Below are 13,388 nucleotides of genomic sequence, written 5' to 3' on the forward strand. Positions count from 1 at the left end.
TGGTGCATTCACCTTATGACATCCAGTGGAACAGCCACTTTACAATAGTGCATCTAAATCTTTTAAGGGGGGTGAGAAGGATTACTTTATCCTATCCTAGGTATTCCTTAAAGAGGTGGGGTTTCAGGTGTCTCCGGAAGGTGGTGATTGACTCCGCTGTCCTGGCGTCGTGAGGGAGTGTGTTCCACCATTAGGGGGCCAGAGCAGCGAACAGTTTTGACTGGGCTGAGCGGGAACTGTACTTCCTCAGTGGTAGGGAGGCGAGCAGGCCAGAGGTGGATGAACGCAGTGCCCTTGTTTGGGTGTAGGGCCTGATCAGAGCCTGGAGGTACTTAGGTGCCGTTCCCCTCACAGCTCCGTAGGCAAGCACCATGGTCTTGTAGCGGATGCGAGCTTCAACTGGAAGCCAGTGGAGAGAGCGGAGGAGCGGGGTGACGTGAGAGAACTTGGGAAGGTTGAACACCAGACGGTCTGCGGCGTTCTGGATGAGTTGTAGGGGTTTAATGGCACAGGCAGGAGCCCAGCCAACAGCGAGTTGCAGTAATCCAGACGGGAGATGACAAGTGCCTGGATTAGGACCTGCGCCGCTTCCTGTGTGAGGCAGGGTCATACTCTGCGGATGTTGTAGAGCATGAACCTACAGGAACGGGCCACCGCCTTGATGTTAGTTGAGAACGACAGGGTGTTGTCCAGGATCACGCCAAGGTTCTTAGCGCTCTGGGAGGAGGACACAATGGAGTTGTCAACCGTGATGGCGAGATCATGGAACGGGCAGTCCTTCCCGGGAGGAAGAGCAGCTCCGTCTTGCCGAGGTTCAGCTTGAGGTGGTGATCCGTCATCCACACTGATATGTCTGCCAGACATGCAGAGATGCGATTCGCCACCTGGTCATCAGAAGGGGGAAAGGAGAAGATTAATTGTGTGTCGTCTGCATAGCAATGATAGGAGAGACCATGTGAGGTTATGACAGAGCCAAGTGACTTGGTGTATAGCGAGAATAGGAGAGGGCCTAGAACAGAGCCCTGGGGGACACCAGTGGTGAGAGCGCGTGGTGAGGAGACAGATTCTCGCCACGCCACCTGGTAGGAGCGACCTGTCAGGTAGGACGCAATCAAGCGTGGGCCGCGCCGGAGATGCCCAACTCGGAGAGGGTGGAGAGGAGGATCTGATGGTTCACAGTATCGAAGGCAGCCGATAGGTCTAGAAGGATGAGAGCAGAGGAGAGAGAGTTAGCTTTAGCAGTGCGGAGCGCCTCCGTGATACAGAGAAGAGCAGTCTCAGTTGAATGACTAGTCTTGAAACCTGACAGATTTGGATCAAGAAGGTCATTCTGAGAGAGATAGCGGGAGAGCTGGCCAAGGACGGCACGTTCAAGAGTTTTGGAGAGAAAAGAAAGAAGGGATACTGGTCTGTAGTTGTTGACATCGGAGGGATCGAGTGTAGGTTTTTTCAGAAGGGGTGCAACTCTCGCTCTCTTGAAGACGGAAGGGACGTAGCCAGCGGTCAGGGATGAGTTGATGAGCGAGGTGAGGTAAGGGAGAAGGTCTCCGGAAATGGTCTGGAGAAGAGAGGAGGGGATAGGGTCAAGCGGGCAGGTTGTTGGGCGGCCGGCCGTCACAAGACGCGAGATTTCATCTGGAGAGAGAGGGGAGAAAGAGGTCAGAGCACAGGGTAGGGCAGTGTGAGCAGAACCAGCGGTGTCGTTTGACTTAGCAAACGAGGATCGGATGTCGTCGACCTTCTTTTCAAAATGGTTGACGAAGTCATCTGCAGAGAGGGAGGGGGGGGGGGGATTCAGGAGGGAGGAGAAGGTGGCAAAGAGCTTCCTAGGGTTAGAGGCAGATGCTTGGAATTTAGAGTGGTAGAAAGTGGCTTTAGCAGCAGAGACAGAGGAGGAAAATGTAGAGAGGAGGGAGTGAAAGGATGCCAGGTCCGCAGGGAGGTGAGTTTTCCTCCATTTCCGCTCGGCTGCCCGGAGCCCTGTTCTGTGAGCTCGCAATGAGTCGTCGAGCCACGGAGCGGGAGGGGAGGACCGAGCCGGCCTGGAGGATAGGGGACATAGAGAGTCAAAGGATGCAGAAAGGGAGGAGAGGAGGGTTGAGGAGGCAGAATCAGGAGATAGGTTGGAGAAGGTTTGAGCAGAGGGAAGAGATGATAGGATGGAAGAGGAGAGAGTAGCGGGGAGAGAGAGCGAAGGTTGGGACGGCGCGATACCATCCGAGTAGGGGCAGTGTGGGAAGTGTTGGATGAGAGCGAGAGGGAAAAGGATACAAGGTAGTGGTCGGAGACTTGGAGGGGAGTTGCAATGAGGTTAGTGGAAGAACAGCATCTAGTAAAGATGAGGTCGAGCGTATTGCCTGCCTTGTGAGTAGGGGGAAGGTGAGAGGGTGAGGTCAAAAGAGGAGAGGAGTGGAAAGAAGGAGGCAGAGAGGAATGAGTCAAAGGTAGCCGTGGGGAGGTTAAAGTCGCCCAGAACTGTGAGAGGTGAGCCGTCCTCAGGAAAGGAGCTTATCAAGGCATCAAGCTCATTGATGAACTCTCCGAGGGGACCTGGAGGGCGATAAATGATAAGGATGTTAAGCTTGAAAGGGCTGGTAACTGTGACAGCATGAAATTCAAAGGAGGCGATAGACAGATGGGTAAGGGGAGAAAGAGAGAAAGAGAGAATGACCACTTGGGAGAGATGAGGATCCCGGTGCCACCACCCCGCTGACCAGAAGCTCTCGGGGTGTGCGAGAACACGTGGGCGGACGAAGAGAGAGCAGTAGGTACACTAGATACACTCACAGAGGTTCCAAAAGAATAAAGACATTTCAAATGTCATATTATGTATATATACAGTGTTGTAACGATGTGCAAATAGTGAAACTACAAAAGGGAAAATAAGTAAACATAAATATGGGTTGTATTTACAATAGTGTTTGTTCTTCACTGGTTTCCCTTTTCTTGTGGCAACAGGTCACAAATATTGCTGCTGTGATGGCACGCTGTGGTATTTCACCCATCAGATATGGGAGTTTATCAAAATTGGGTTTGTTTTCAAATTCTTTGAAGATATGTGTCTTTAATATTGTCAGGATGTGCAGGTTAGAAAGTGCATCTCAGTTTCCACCTCATTTTGTCGGCAGTGTACACATAGCCTGTATTCTTTTGAGAGCCAGGTCTGCCTTTCTCAATAGCAAGGCTATGCTCACTGAGTCTGTACATTGTCAACGCTTTCCTTAAGTTTGGGTCAGTCACAGTGGTCAGGTTTTCTGCCACTGTTTACTCTCTGTTTAGGGCCAAATAGCATTCTAGTTTGCTCTGTTTTTTGTTAATTATTTCCAATGTGTCAAGTAATTATCTTTTTGTTTTCTCATGATTTGGTTTGGTCTAATTGTGTTGCTGTCCTGGGGCTCTGTGGGGTCTTTTTGTGTTTGTGAACAGAGCCCTAGGTGTCACGCCCTGGTCAAAGTATTTTGTGTTTATCTTCATTTATTTGGTCAGGCCAGGGTGTGACATGGGTTTTTGTATGTGGTGTGTATGTATTGGGATTGTAGCTTAGTGGGGTGTTCTAGTTAAGTCTATGGCTGTCTGAAGTGGTTCTCAATCAGAGGCAGGTGTTTATCGTTGTCTCTGATTGGGAACCATATTTAGGCAGCCATATTCTTTGTGTGTTTCGTGGGTGATTGTCCTTAGTGTCCTTGTTCCTGTCTCTGTGTTAGTTTACAATAGTATAGGCTGTTTCGGTTTTCGTTTAGTTCATTACGTTCTTTGTTTTGTAGTATTTGTATTGATTCGTGTTTTACGTTTGTTTATTAAACATGGATCGCATTCTACACGCTGCATTTTGGTCCGACTCTCCTTCACCACAAGAGAACCGTTTACAGAATCACCCACCCCACCCAGACCAAGCAGCGTGGTAACAGGCAGGAGCCGCAGGAGAAGCAACAAAGGCAGCAACAGCGGGACGATATATTGGATGGCAAGGGTTGCTACACATGGGAGGAGATCCTGGCGGGAAGGGATCGCCTTCCATGGGAACAGGTGGAGGCAGTGAGGAGAGCAGAGGCAGCCGGAGAGAGGAGCCGGCGATATGAGGGAACACGGTTGGCAAGGAAGCCCGGGAGTCAGCCCCAAAAATATCTTGGGGGGGGCTCACAGGGAGTATGGCTACGCCAGGTATGAGACCTGCGCAAACTCCCTGTGCTTACCGGGGTGCTAGAGAGACCGGGCAGGCACCGTGTTATGCTGTGGTGCGCACGGTGTCTCCAGTGCGGGTGCATAGCCCGGTGCGGTATATTCCATCTCCGTGTATCGGCCGGGCTAAATTGAGCGTCAAGCCAAAGGCTATGAAGCAGGCTCTACACATCTGGCCCCCAGTGCGTCTCCTTGGGCCGGCTTACATGGCACCAGCCTTGCGCTCGGTGTCTCCGGTTCGCCTGCATAGCCCAGTGCGGGCTATTCCACCTCGCCGCATTGGCAGGGCGACCGAGAGCATTCAACCGGGTAAGGTTGGGCAGGCTCGGTGCTCAAGAGCTCCAGTGCGCCTGCACGGTCCGGTCTATCCAGTACCACCTCCACACCCCAGCCCTCCGGTATAGCAGCTCCCCGCACCAGGCTTCCTGTGCGTGTTCTTGGTCCAGTCCCACCAGTGCCAGCACCACGCATCAGGCCTACAGTGCGCCTCGCCTCTCCTGCCTGTTCAGCGCAGCCAGTGCTGCCAGCCTGCATGGAGCAGCCAGAGCTGCCAGTCTACATGGAGCTGCCAGTCTGCATGGAGCAGCCAGAGCTGCCAGTCTGCATGGAACTGCCAGTCTGCATGAAGCAGCCAGAGATGCCAGTCTGCATGGAGCAGCCAGAGCTGCCAGTCTGCAAGGAGCTGCCAGTCTGCAAGGAGCTGCCAGTCTACAAGAAGCTGCCAGTCTGCACGGAGCTGCCAGTCTGCACGGAGCCGCCAGGGGGGGGGTTCTGTCACGCCCTGGTCAAAGTATTTTGTGTTATCTTCATTTATTTGGTCAGGCCAGGGTGTGACATGGATTTTTGTATGTGGTGTGTATGTATTGGGATTGTAGCTTAGTGGGGTGTTCTAGTTAAGTCTATGGCTGTCTGAAGTGGTTCTCAATCAGAGGCAGGTGTTTATCGTTTTCTCTGATTGGGAACCATATTTAGGCAGCCATATTCTTTGTGTGTTTCGTGGGTGATTGTCCTTAGTGTCCTTGTTCCTATCTCTGTGTTAGTTTACAATAGTATAGGCTGTTTCGGTTTTCGTTTAGTTCATTACGTTCTTTGTTTGGTAGTATTTGTATTGATTTGTGTTTTACATTTGTTTATTAAACATGGATCGCAATCTACACGCTGCATTTTGGTCCGACTACTTCACCACAAGAGAACTGTTACACTAGGACCAGTTTGCTCTGGTTATTCTCTCTGTAGGCGATAGCTTTGTTATGGAAGGTTTGCGAATCGCCTCCTTCTAGGTGGTTGTAGAATTTAGCAGCTCTTTTCTGTATGGTCTCCACCCCGCCCTGTGCAACCGGGTACTGGACTTCCTGACGGGCCGCCCCCAGGTGGTGAGGGTAGGCAACAACATCTCCACCCCGCTGATCCTCAACACTGGGGCCCCACAAGGGTTGCGTGGCCACGCACGCCTCCAACTCAATCATCAAGTTTGCGGACGACACAACAGTGGTAGGCTTGATTACCAACAACGACGAGACGGCCTACAGGGAGGAGGTGAGGGCCCTCGGAGAGTGGTGTCATGAAAATAACCTCACACTCAACGTCAACAAAACTAAGGAGATGATTGTGGACTTCAGGAAACAGCAGGGGGAACACCCCCCTATCCACATTGATGGAACAATAGTGTTTTAAGTTTTAAGTGTTTAAGTGTTTAAGTGTTTTAAGTTCCTCGGCATACACATCACAGACAAACTGAATTGGTCCACTCACACAGACAGCGTCGTGAAGAAGGCGCAGCAGCGCCTCTTCAACCTCAGGAGGCTGAAGAAATTCGGCTTGTCACCAAAAGCACTCACAAACTTCTACAAATGCACAATCGAGGGCATCCTGGCGGGCTGTATCGCCGCCTGGTACGGCAACTGCTCCGCCCACAACCGTAAGGCTCTCCAGAGGGTAGTGAGGTCTGCACAACGCATCACCGGGGGCAAACTACCTGCCCTCCAGGACACCTACACCACCCGATGTTACAGGAAGGCCATAAAGATCATCAAGGACAACAACCACCCGAGCCACTGCCTGTTCACCCCGCTATCATCCAGAAGGAGAGGTCAGTACAGGTGCATCAAAGCTGGGACCGAGAGACTGAAAAACAGCTTCTATCTCAAGGCCATCAGACTGTTAAACAGCCACCACTAACATTGAGTGGCTGCTGCCAACACACTGACACTGACTCAACTCCAGCCACTTTAATAATGGGAATTGATGGGAAATTATGTAAAATATATCACTAGCCACTTTAAACAATGCTACCTAATATAATGTTACATACCCTACATTATTCATCTCATATGCATACGTATATACTGTACTCTATATCATCTACTGCATCCTTATGTAATACATGTATCACTAGCCACTTTAACTATGCCACTTTGTTTACATACTCATCTCATATGTATATACTGTACTCAATACCATCTACTGTATCTTGCCTATGCTGCTCTGTACCATCACTCATTCATATATCTTTATGTACATATTCTTTATCCCATTACACTGTGTATAAGACAGTAGTTTTGGAATTGTTAGTTAGATTACTTGTTGGTTATTACTGCATTGTCGGAACTAGAAGCACAAGCATTTCGCTACACTCGCATTAACATCTGCTAACCATGTGTATGTGACAAATACAATTTGATTTGATTATATTTTTTTGATAATTAGCGGTTATTGGCCTAATACTGCTCTGCGTGCATTATTTGGTGTTTTACCATGTACACAGAGGATATTTTTGCAGAATTCTGCATGCAGAGTCTCAATTTGATGTTTGTCCCATTTTGTGAATTCTTGGTTGGTGAGCAGACCCTAGACCTCACAACCATAAAGGGCACTGGGTTATATAACTGATTCAAGTATTTTCAGCCAGAGCGTGACAGAGCATTCCTCTCCCCTCCTATCCCGTTCCTCCCTATCCTCTCCCCTCTTAACCCTCTCCTCCCTCTCCTCACCCCCTCCTCCCACTCCTCTCCTCTCCCATCTTCTCCTCTCCCACTCTTCTCCTCCTGCTCTCCCTGTGTAACACATGATGACTTTTATGGCCTGGGAGAATATGTCAGTGTGAAGAGGGAAGGTCAGCCTCCTCTCAGCAGGTTGCAGGCATTATGAGGGCGAGAGGGGCAAGGGGGGACAAGAGGTGGTGAAGAGGGTTAGTATTTGTGTATGGGGCAGAGAAGGGGCTGGAGCTAGTCTGCTGTAAATCAGGCTGTGAGTAGATTAGCTATGACTGTTTGGCTGGTCTTCCCAGCATGGTTTACATACAAGAAGTTGTAACCTACTGGCCTGGCCACATCAGGACTCCTCCACTTCCCTCCTCTCTGACAGGCTCTGGTGCCTTATGATACCTCTCCACTCACTAAACAACGTCACTCTACACTGCACTTTACCACTGGGAAACAAGAGGCGGGGACTATATAAAGGTTTTCCTTCACCCATCCTCACCCTAGTGTTTGAATAGCAATCCGTCTTTCAAGACATTTTAATGTTATTTGAACATTTCTGATGCATGATTAGGCTTTTACTTATCAGTTATGTTTGCAGAAACCCTGATTCCATATTTGCTGCACATAGGTTCTTCTTTGAAACTAGCATAATTCTCCAACCCAACCATCCAAAGTTATTTCCCATTACAACAATCCTGCTGCATGTCACAGTACAGGATCTCTAGGCTGGTGTTGTAGCAGTGTTCTCTGAGGCCTGAGATGGTGTGGGCTCACTGCTTCCTCTTTCAGTGGAAAACAACCTGTCAGGCACTGCCCTCCCAGCCACGCAGCCAGCCAGCCGGGGCAGCTGGGAATGCGCACTGTTTACTTCTTAAAGCTTTTGCCTTAAACCTACCAGATCTTTGTCTGTGCTCTATAGCAGTGGTCACCAACTGGTTGATCGCCATCTCCAAGATCTTCATAGTCGATCACCAAACATTTCTGTAACAAACAACAATGATAAAGTCTTTGCGTCCCTGCTTTGTTTGTTCGGTAAGTACTCTTGATTCAGCAGGCAAAGTGTTCCAATTTTGAACCATTTCATGTATCTAATTGTAAAACTCTGCATACCTGGCAGGCCCAGAGAGAAAATCAAGTGCACCTATAGGCCTACTGCTGGCCAATCAGATCACAGTATCTGCACAGTTTCCTCGAGACATAGGCTGCAAAAAGAGGCCTCGAGTGCACAGCAAAGTTGATGCTGTGAAATCAACTGTTGTGAAATCAACTGTTAAAACCATGACGATAGAAAGTCTCAGCAAAGAGCTGCTGTTTTTATAATTAAGTTGTTATTCAGCACTGTCACCCGTTTCTTCAACACTTTTATAAGCCATAAAATGTGCGTTCTCCCTACATCCACTCACACTAAAACCAGCACTGCAGCAGCAATGAAAGAGTATAGCAAAGTGTTACGATAGGCTTACGCTGCTATTGTTAGTGGCTTGTCTTTTTTAATATTGAGGAATTTTTCACTTTCTCTGGTCATAAGAGTAACAACATGAATTGGTGCATGAGACAGAAATAATGCAGTGCGACGTGAGTTTTGTCATCAGCTGGAAGACTGTGTCCCTTTTTCTCGGCGGAGGGAAGGAGAGCGGGGGGACTGAGACGGGTGAGAGGCAGGGTTACTTCTGCTCCGTCCCACCCCTCAGACTGACCATCAGATGCAGGCCATCAGTGCAGTAAAATAAAAATGCTAATGATTATGCTCACTCAGCTGTGCCTCACAAGTAATACAACAAATTACTATAATCTATTACCAGTGTGATCATGTACCAAACATTTTGAAGTATTATTTCGAAATGGTCTGAGAAGAACAAAATTTCAATTCAAGCATAGACAGTATGCAGTGATAATGTATTGGGCATATAGTCGACTGCACAAACATAGCTAAATAACTGTTTTTAATAGGTTAAAATGTTGCATGTTTTTTAAGTCATATTCTTTTTAATAAATCTGAGAGGTAGATCTCAGCTTGCTTGTGGACTTGCTTTTTGCTTTGATCTTGACTCAGAAAAGGTGGTGACCACTGCTCTGTAGTAATGTCAAATCAAATCAATATTTGTCACTTGCGCCGAATACAACAGGTGTAGTAGACCTTACAGTGAAATGCTTATTACAAGCCCTTAACCAACAATTCAGATTTGTTTTTAAGTAATTAAGAAAATATTTGGTGATTTTTTTAAATAAATAAAAAACATTTAAATACAACGTACCACAATAAAATAACAACACAGAGGCTGTATACAGGGGGTACCGGTACCGAGTCAATGTGTGGGGGTACAGGTTAGTCAAGTTAATTGAGGTACATGTCGGTGGGTGTAAAGTGAGTAGCAACAGTGTACCAAAGGGGGTCAATGCAAACAGTTTGGGTAGCCATTTGATTAACATTTAGTAGTCTTATGGCTTGGGGGTAGAAGCTGTCCTAGATTTAGTGCCTTCTGAACCACAAATAATTTCACCAAATCGCTTTTTGAGAGCCTTTCAATGCATAACTTGCCTTATTCAGTGTGGTGTTATTTATATTTGGTTTATATAGGTATCTAGTTACAGATATGACTTTACAACTTCTACTTTTCTTCCCTCCATCTTTCAGATCCGCAGTGGGAAGCTGATGATCACCAACGCCAGGAAGAGTGACGCAGGGAAATACATTTGTGTGGGGACCAATATGGTGGGAGAGAGGGAGAGCGAGACTGCAGAACTGACTGTTCTAGGTAAGACCCTGTCTGTCTGTCTGTCTGTCTGTCTGTCTGTAATAATAAATAATAATAATATATGCCATTTAGCAGACGCTTTTATCCAAAGCGACTTACAGTCATGTGTGCATACATTCTACGTATGGGTGGTCCCGGGGATCGAACCCACTACCCTGGCGTTACAAGCGCCATGCTCTACCAACTGAGCTACAGAAGGACCACCTGTCTGTCTGTCTGTCTGTCTGTCTGGTAGAGTCTGTCTGTCTGTCTGGTAGAGTCTGTCTGTCTGTCTGGTAGAGTCTGTCTGTCTGTCTGGTAGAGTCTGTATGTCTGTCTGTCTGTCTGTCTGTCTGTCTGTCTGTCTGTCTGTCTGTCTGGTAGAGTCTGTCTGTCTGTCTGTCTGGTAGAGTCTGTCTGTCTGTCTGTCTGTCTGTCTGTCTGTCTGTCTGTCTGTCTGTCTGTCTGTCTGTCTGTCTGGTAGAGTCTGTCTGTCTGTCTGTCTGGTAGAGTCTGTCTGTCTGTCTGTCTGTCTGTCTGTCTGTCTGGTAGAGTCTGTCTGTCTGTCTGTCTGTCTGTCTGTCTGTCTGTCTGTCTGTCTGTCTGTCTGTCTGTCTGGTAGAGTCTGTCTGTCTGTCTGTCTGTCTGTCTGTCTGTCTGTCTGTCTGTCTGTCTGTCTGTCTGTCTGGTAGAGTCTGTCTGTCTGTCTGTCTGTCTGTCTGTCTGTCTGTCTGTCTGTCTGTCTGTCTGTCTGTCTGGTAGAGTCTGTCTGTCTGTCTGTCTGTCTGTCTGTCTGTCTGTCTGTCTGTCTGTCTGTCTGTCTGTCTGTCTGTCTGTCTCGTCTGTCTGTCTGTCTGTCTGTCTCGTCTGTCTTGTCTGTCCCTCTAGTAGAGTCTGTCTCCCTCTCCCTCCTCTCAGCCCCCTTCAGTGAGTCTTAGTTGTGTCAGTGAAGGTCAAAGAGTCTGCATGTCCCCTTGGTAAAGGTTTTTCTCCCTGGCACATAATCCAATAATGGAACAAGTTACATAACAATGGCCCCCAGCCCTGCAGCTGTGAAGGCATTTCTCATGAATCCTAAACTCAGGGTGACCCTGTCTTCCCACCGTGGCCCCTGCCACCCCCCAGCTGTCCTGGACCAGGTTGTATCCCCACCCTCATCCCCCACTCTCAATCATTCTTCTTGCTGCCAAGTGTCCCAGACCACTGAATCCTAGCCTGGTTCCACTCTCCACCCCCACCTCCACCCTATTCTGTCCCCCTCTCAGCACCCCACCCCCTCTCCAAACACTTCCATTGTAGCAGACTGAGACATCTTATCACGGGAACGGGTAGGCTGGGCTGGGCTACTGGCCAGGGCACACCACACACATTTACAATGCCTAGTAAAAACTTCTAGGGGTAATAGAATAATACTGTGTATTGAATAAACAGATCTGTTTTCAAATGTGCTATGGGACCAATGTGAATAAAATGGCCCTAGTTTTAACAAGCCCTACTAGTTTTAAGTGGATTTAAGTTGTTTTCATTCACATAAATGAATGTGTTTTAGTGAAAACACTGTACCAGTGGGTGAAAGAGGGTGAAACACGGGGGAATGTGGGTGTGGTACATCCGTCCCATGGAGAGAGAGTTACAGGGGGCTAATGGTATTCAGAGGTAGCGTCTTTAGGTGCTTATCTAATAGCTTTGTATAAGCTTGATTTTGCAAAGGCTAAGGGTTGGAGATCCAAGCAAAACTGTCAGTCTATCACCGAACTTTAAACACATTATGATTATGATCTTCTTCAGAGCGCCCAGGGTTTGTGAAGAGGCCCAGTAGTGTTATGGTGCTGGCAGATGAGAGTGTGGAGTTCCACTGTGAGGCACAGGGAGATCCGGTCCCCACTGTCCGCTGGAGGAAAGAGGATGCAGACCTACCCAAGGGGAGGTATGGATGGATTACCCAGCAGTACTATACAGCCTTTATATTACGCTGTTACACGTCATAGACACATACTCTGATCAAAATTCATATGCACACTTTGGCTCGCGTCTGGTCATGGAATTAGATATGTGGTATATTACAGTGTGTTTGCCATCATGTGAAGCTCCTTTCTCTCATCGTTATATCTCCCAGTCCCTTTCTCTCACACTGTGTGTATGTGTCTGTCTACAGGTATGAGATCCTAGAGGACCACACCCTGAGCGTACGAGATGTAAGACTGTCAGACGAGGGCTCCTACACATGTGTTGTGGAGAACATGGTGGGAAAGGCTGAGGCATCCGCTACACTGACTGTACACGGTCAGTACAACCTCCACCAACCGTAACCCCAACCCAAGTCTGTTTGACATGAAAGCGCACAGACTATGTTATTATTTTATTTTTTACCTTCATTTAACTAGGCAAGTCAGTTAAAAACAAATTAAGAACAAATTCTTATTTTCAATGACGGCCTAGGAACAGTGGGTTAACTGCCTGTTCAGGGGCAGAACGACAGATTTGTATCTTGTCAGCTCCGGGGTTTGAGCTTGCAACCTTCCGGTTACTAGGCCAACGCTCTAACCACTAGGCTTCCCTGCCGCAGACTGTGTGCAGACTGTGTTTATGCTGTGCAGCTGTTGCTCTGACATTCATGAAACGTTAGATAAAGTGTGAAGGAGAAGACAGCTGTTCTCAGAGCAGTTGGGTATCTTACCTAACCCACACCAAAGAGTGTCATACCACTGCCCTGATTTATTTAGCATGGATCAGTTTACATTCATGTGTCGAGTCAAGCAGTTGCCAGAGTAACCGACTGAGTTGGGTTATCAGTTAAATGTGAGGTCATGTACAGTTGAAGTTGGAAGTTTACATACACTTAGGTTGGAGTCATTGAAACTCGTTTTTCAACCACTTCACAAATGTCTTGTTAACAAACTATAGTTTTGGCAAATCAGTTAGGACATCTACTTTGTGTATGACACAAGTCATTTTTACAACAATTGTTTACAGACAGATTATTTCACTGTATCACAATTCCATTGGGTCAGAAGTTTACATACACTAAGTTGACTGTGCCTTTAAACAGCTTGGAAAATTCCAGAAAATTATGTCATGGCTTTGGAAGCTTCTGATAGGCAAATTGACATAATTTGAGTCGATTGACATCATTTGAGTCAATTGGAGGTGTACCTGTGGATATGATTTAAGGCCTACTTTCAAACTCAGTGCCTCTTTGCTTGACATCATGGGAAAATCCAAAGAAATCATCCAAGACCTCAGAAAAAATATAGTAGACCTCCACATGTCTGGTTCATCCTTGGGAGCAATTTCCAAATGCCTGAATGTACCACGTTCATCTGTATAAACAATAGTATGCAAGTATAAACACCATGGGACCAGGCAGCCATCATGCCACTCAGGAAGGAGACGCGTTCTGTCTCCTAGAGATTAACGTACTTTGGTGAGAAAATTGCATATCAATCCCAGGTAAAAAAAGTATCTATATCCACAGGAAAACAAGTCCTATATC

General features: G+C 47.5%; 1 protein-coding gene across 1 annotated transcript in view; it reads left to right on the forward strand.

Annotated features, from left to right (window-relative positions):
- Window positions 1-13,388, forward strand: part of LOC118391368 (roundabout homolog 1-like) — a 187,408-nt gene that overhangs the window by 146,876 nt on the left and 27,144 nt on the right. The window contains exons 4-6 of the mRNA XM_052458011.1: window positions 9,796-9,916; window positions 11,684-11,822; window positions 12,051-12,178. Coding sequence (XP_052313971.1) covers window positions 9,796-9,916; window positions 11,684-11,822; window positions 12,051-12,178 — 388 coding nt within the window. The remainder of the gene's footprint in view (window positions 1-9,795; window positions 9,917-11,683; window positions 11,823-12,050; window positions 12,179-13,388) is intronic.

The sequence above is a fragment of the Oncorhynchus keta genome, chromosome 12, assembly GCF_023373465.1.
Source record: "Oncorhynchus keta strain PuntledgeMale-10-30-2019 chromosome 12, Oket_V2, whole genome shotgun sequence".
Classification (NCBI taxonomy): Eukaryota; Metazoa; Chordata; class Actinopteri; order Salmoniformes; family Salmonidae; genus Oncorhynchus; species Oncorhynchus keta.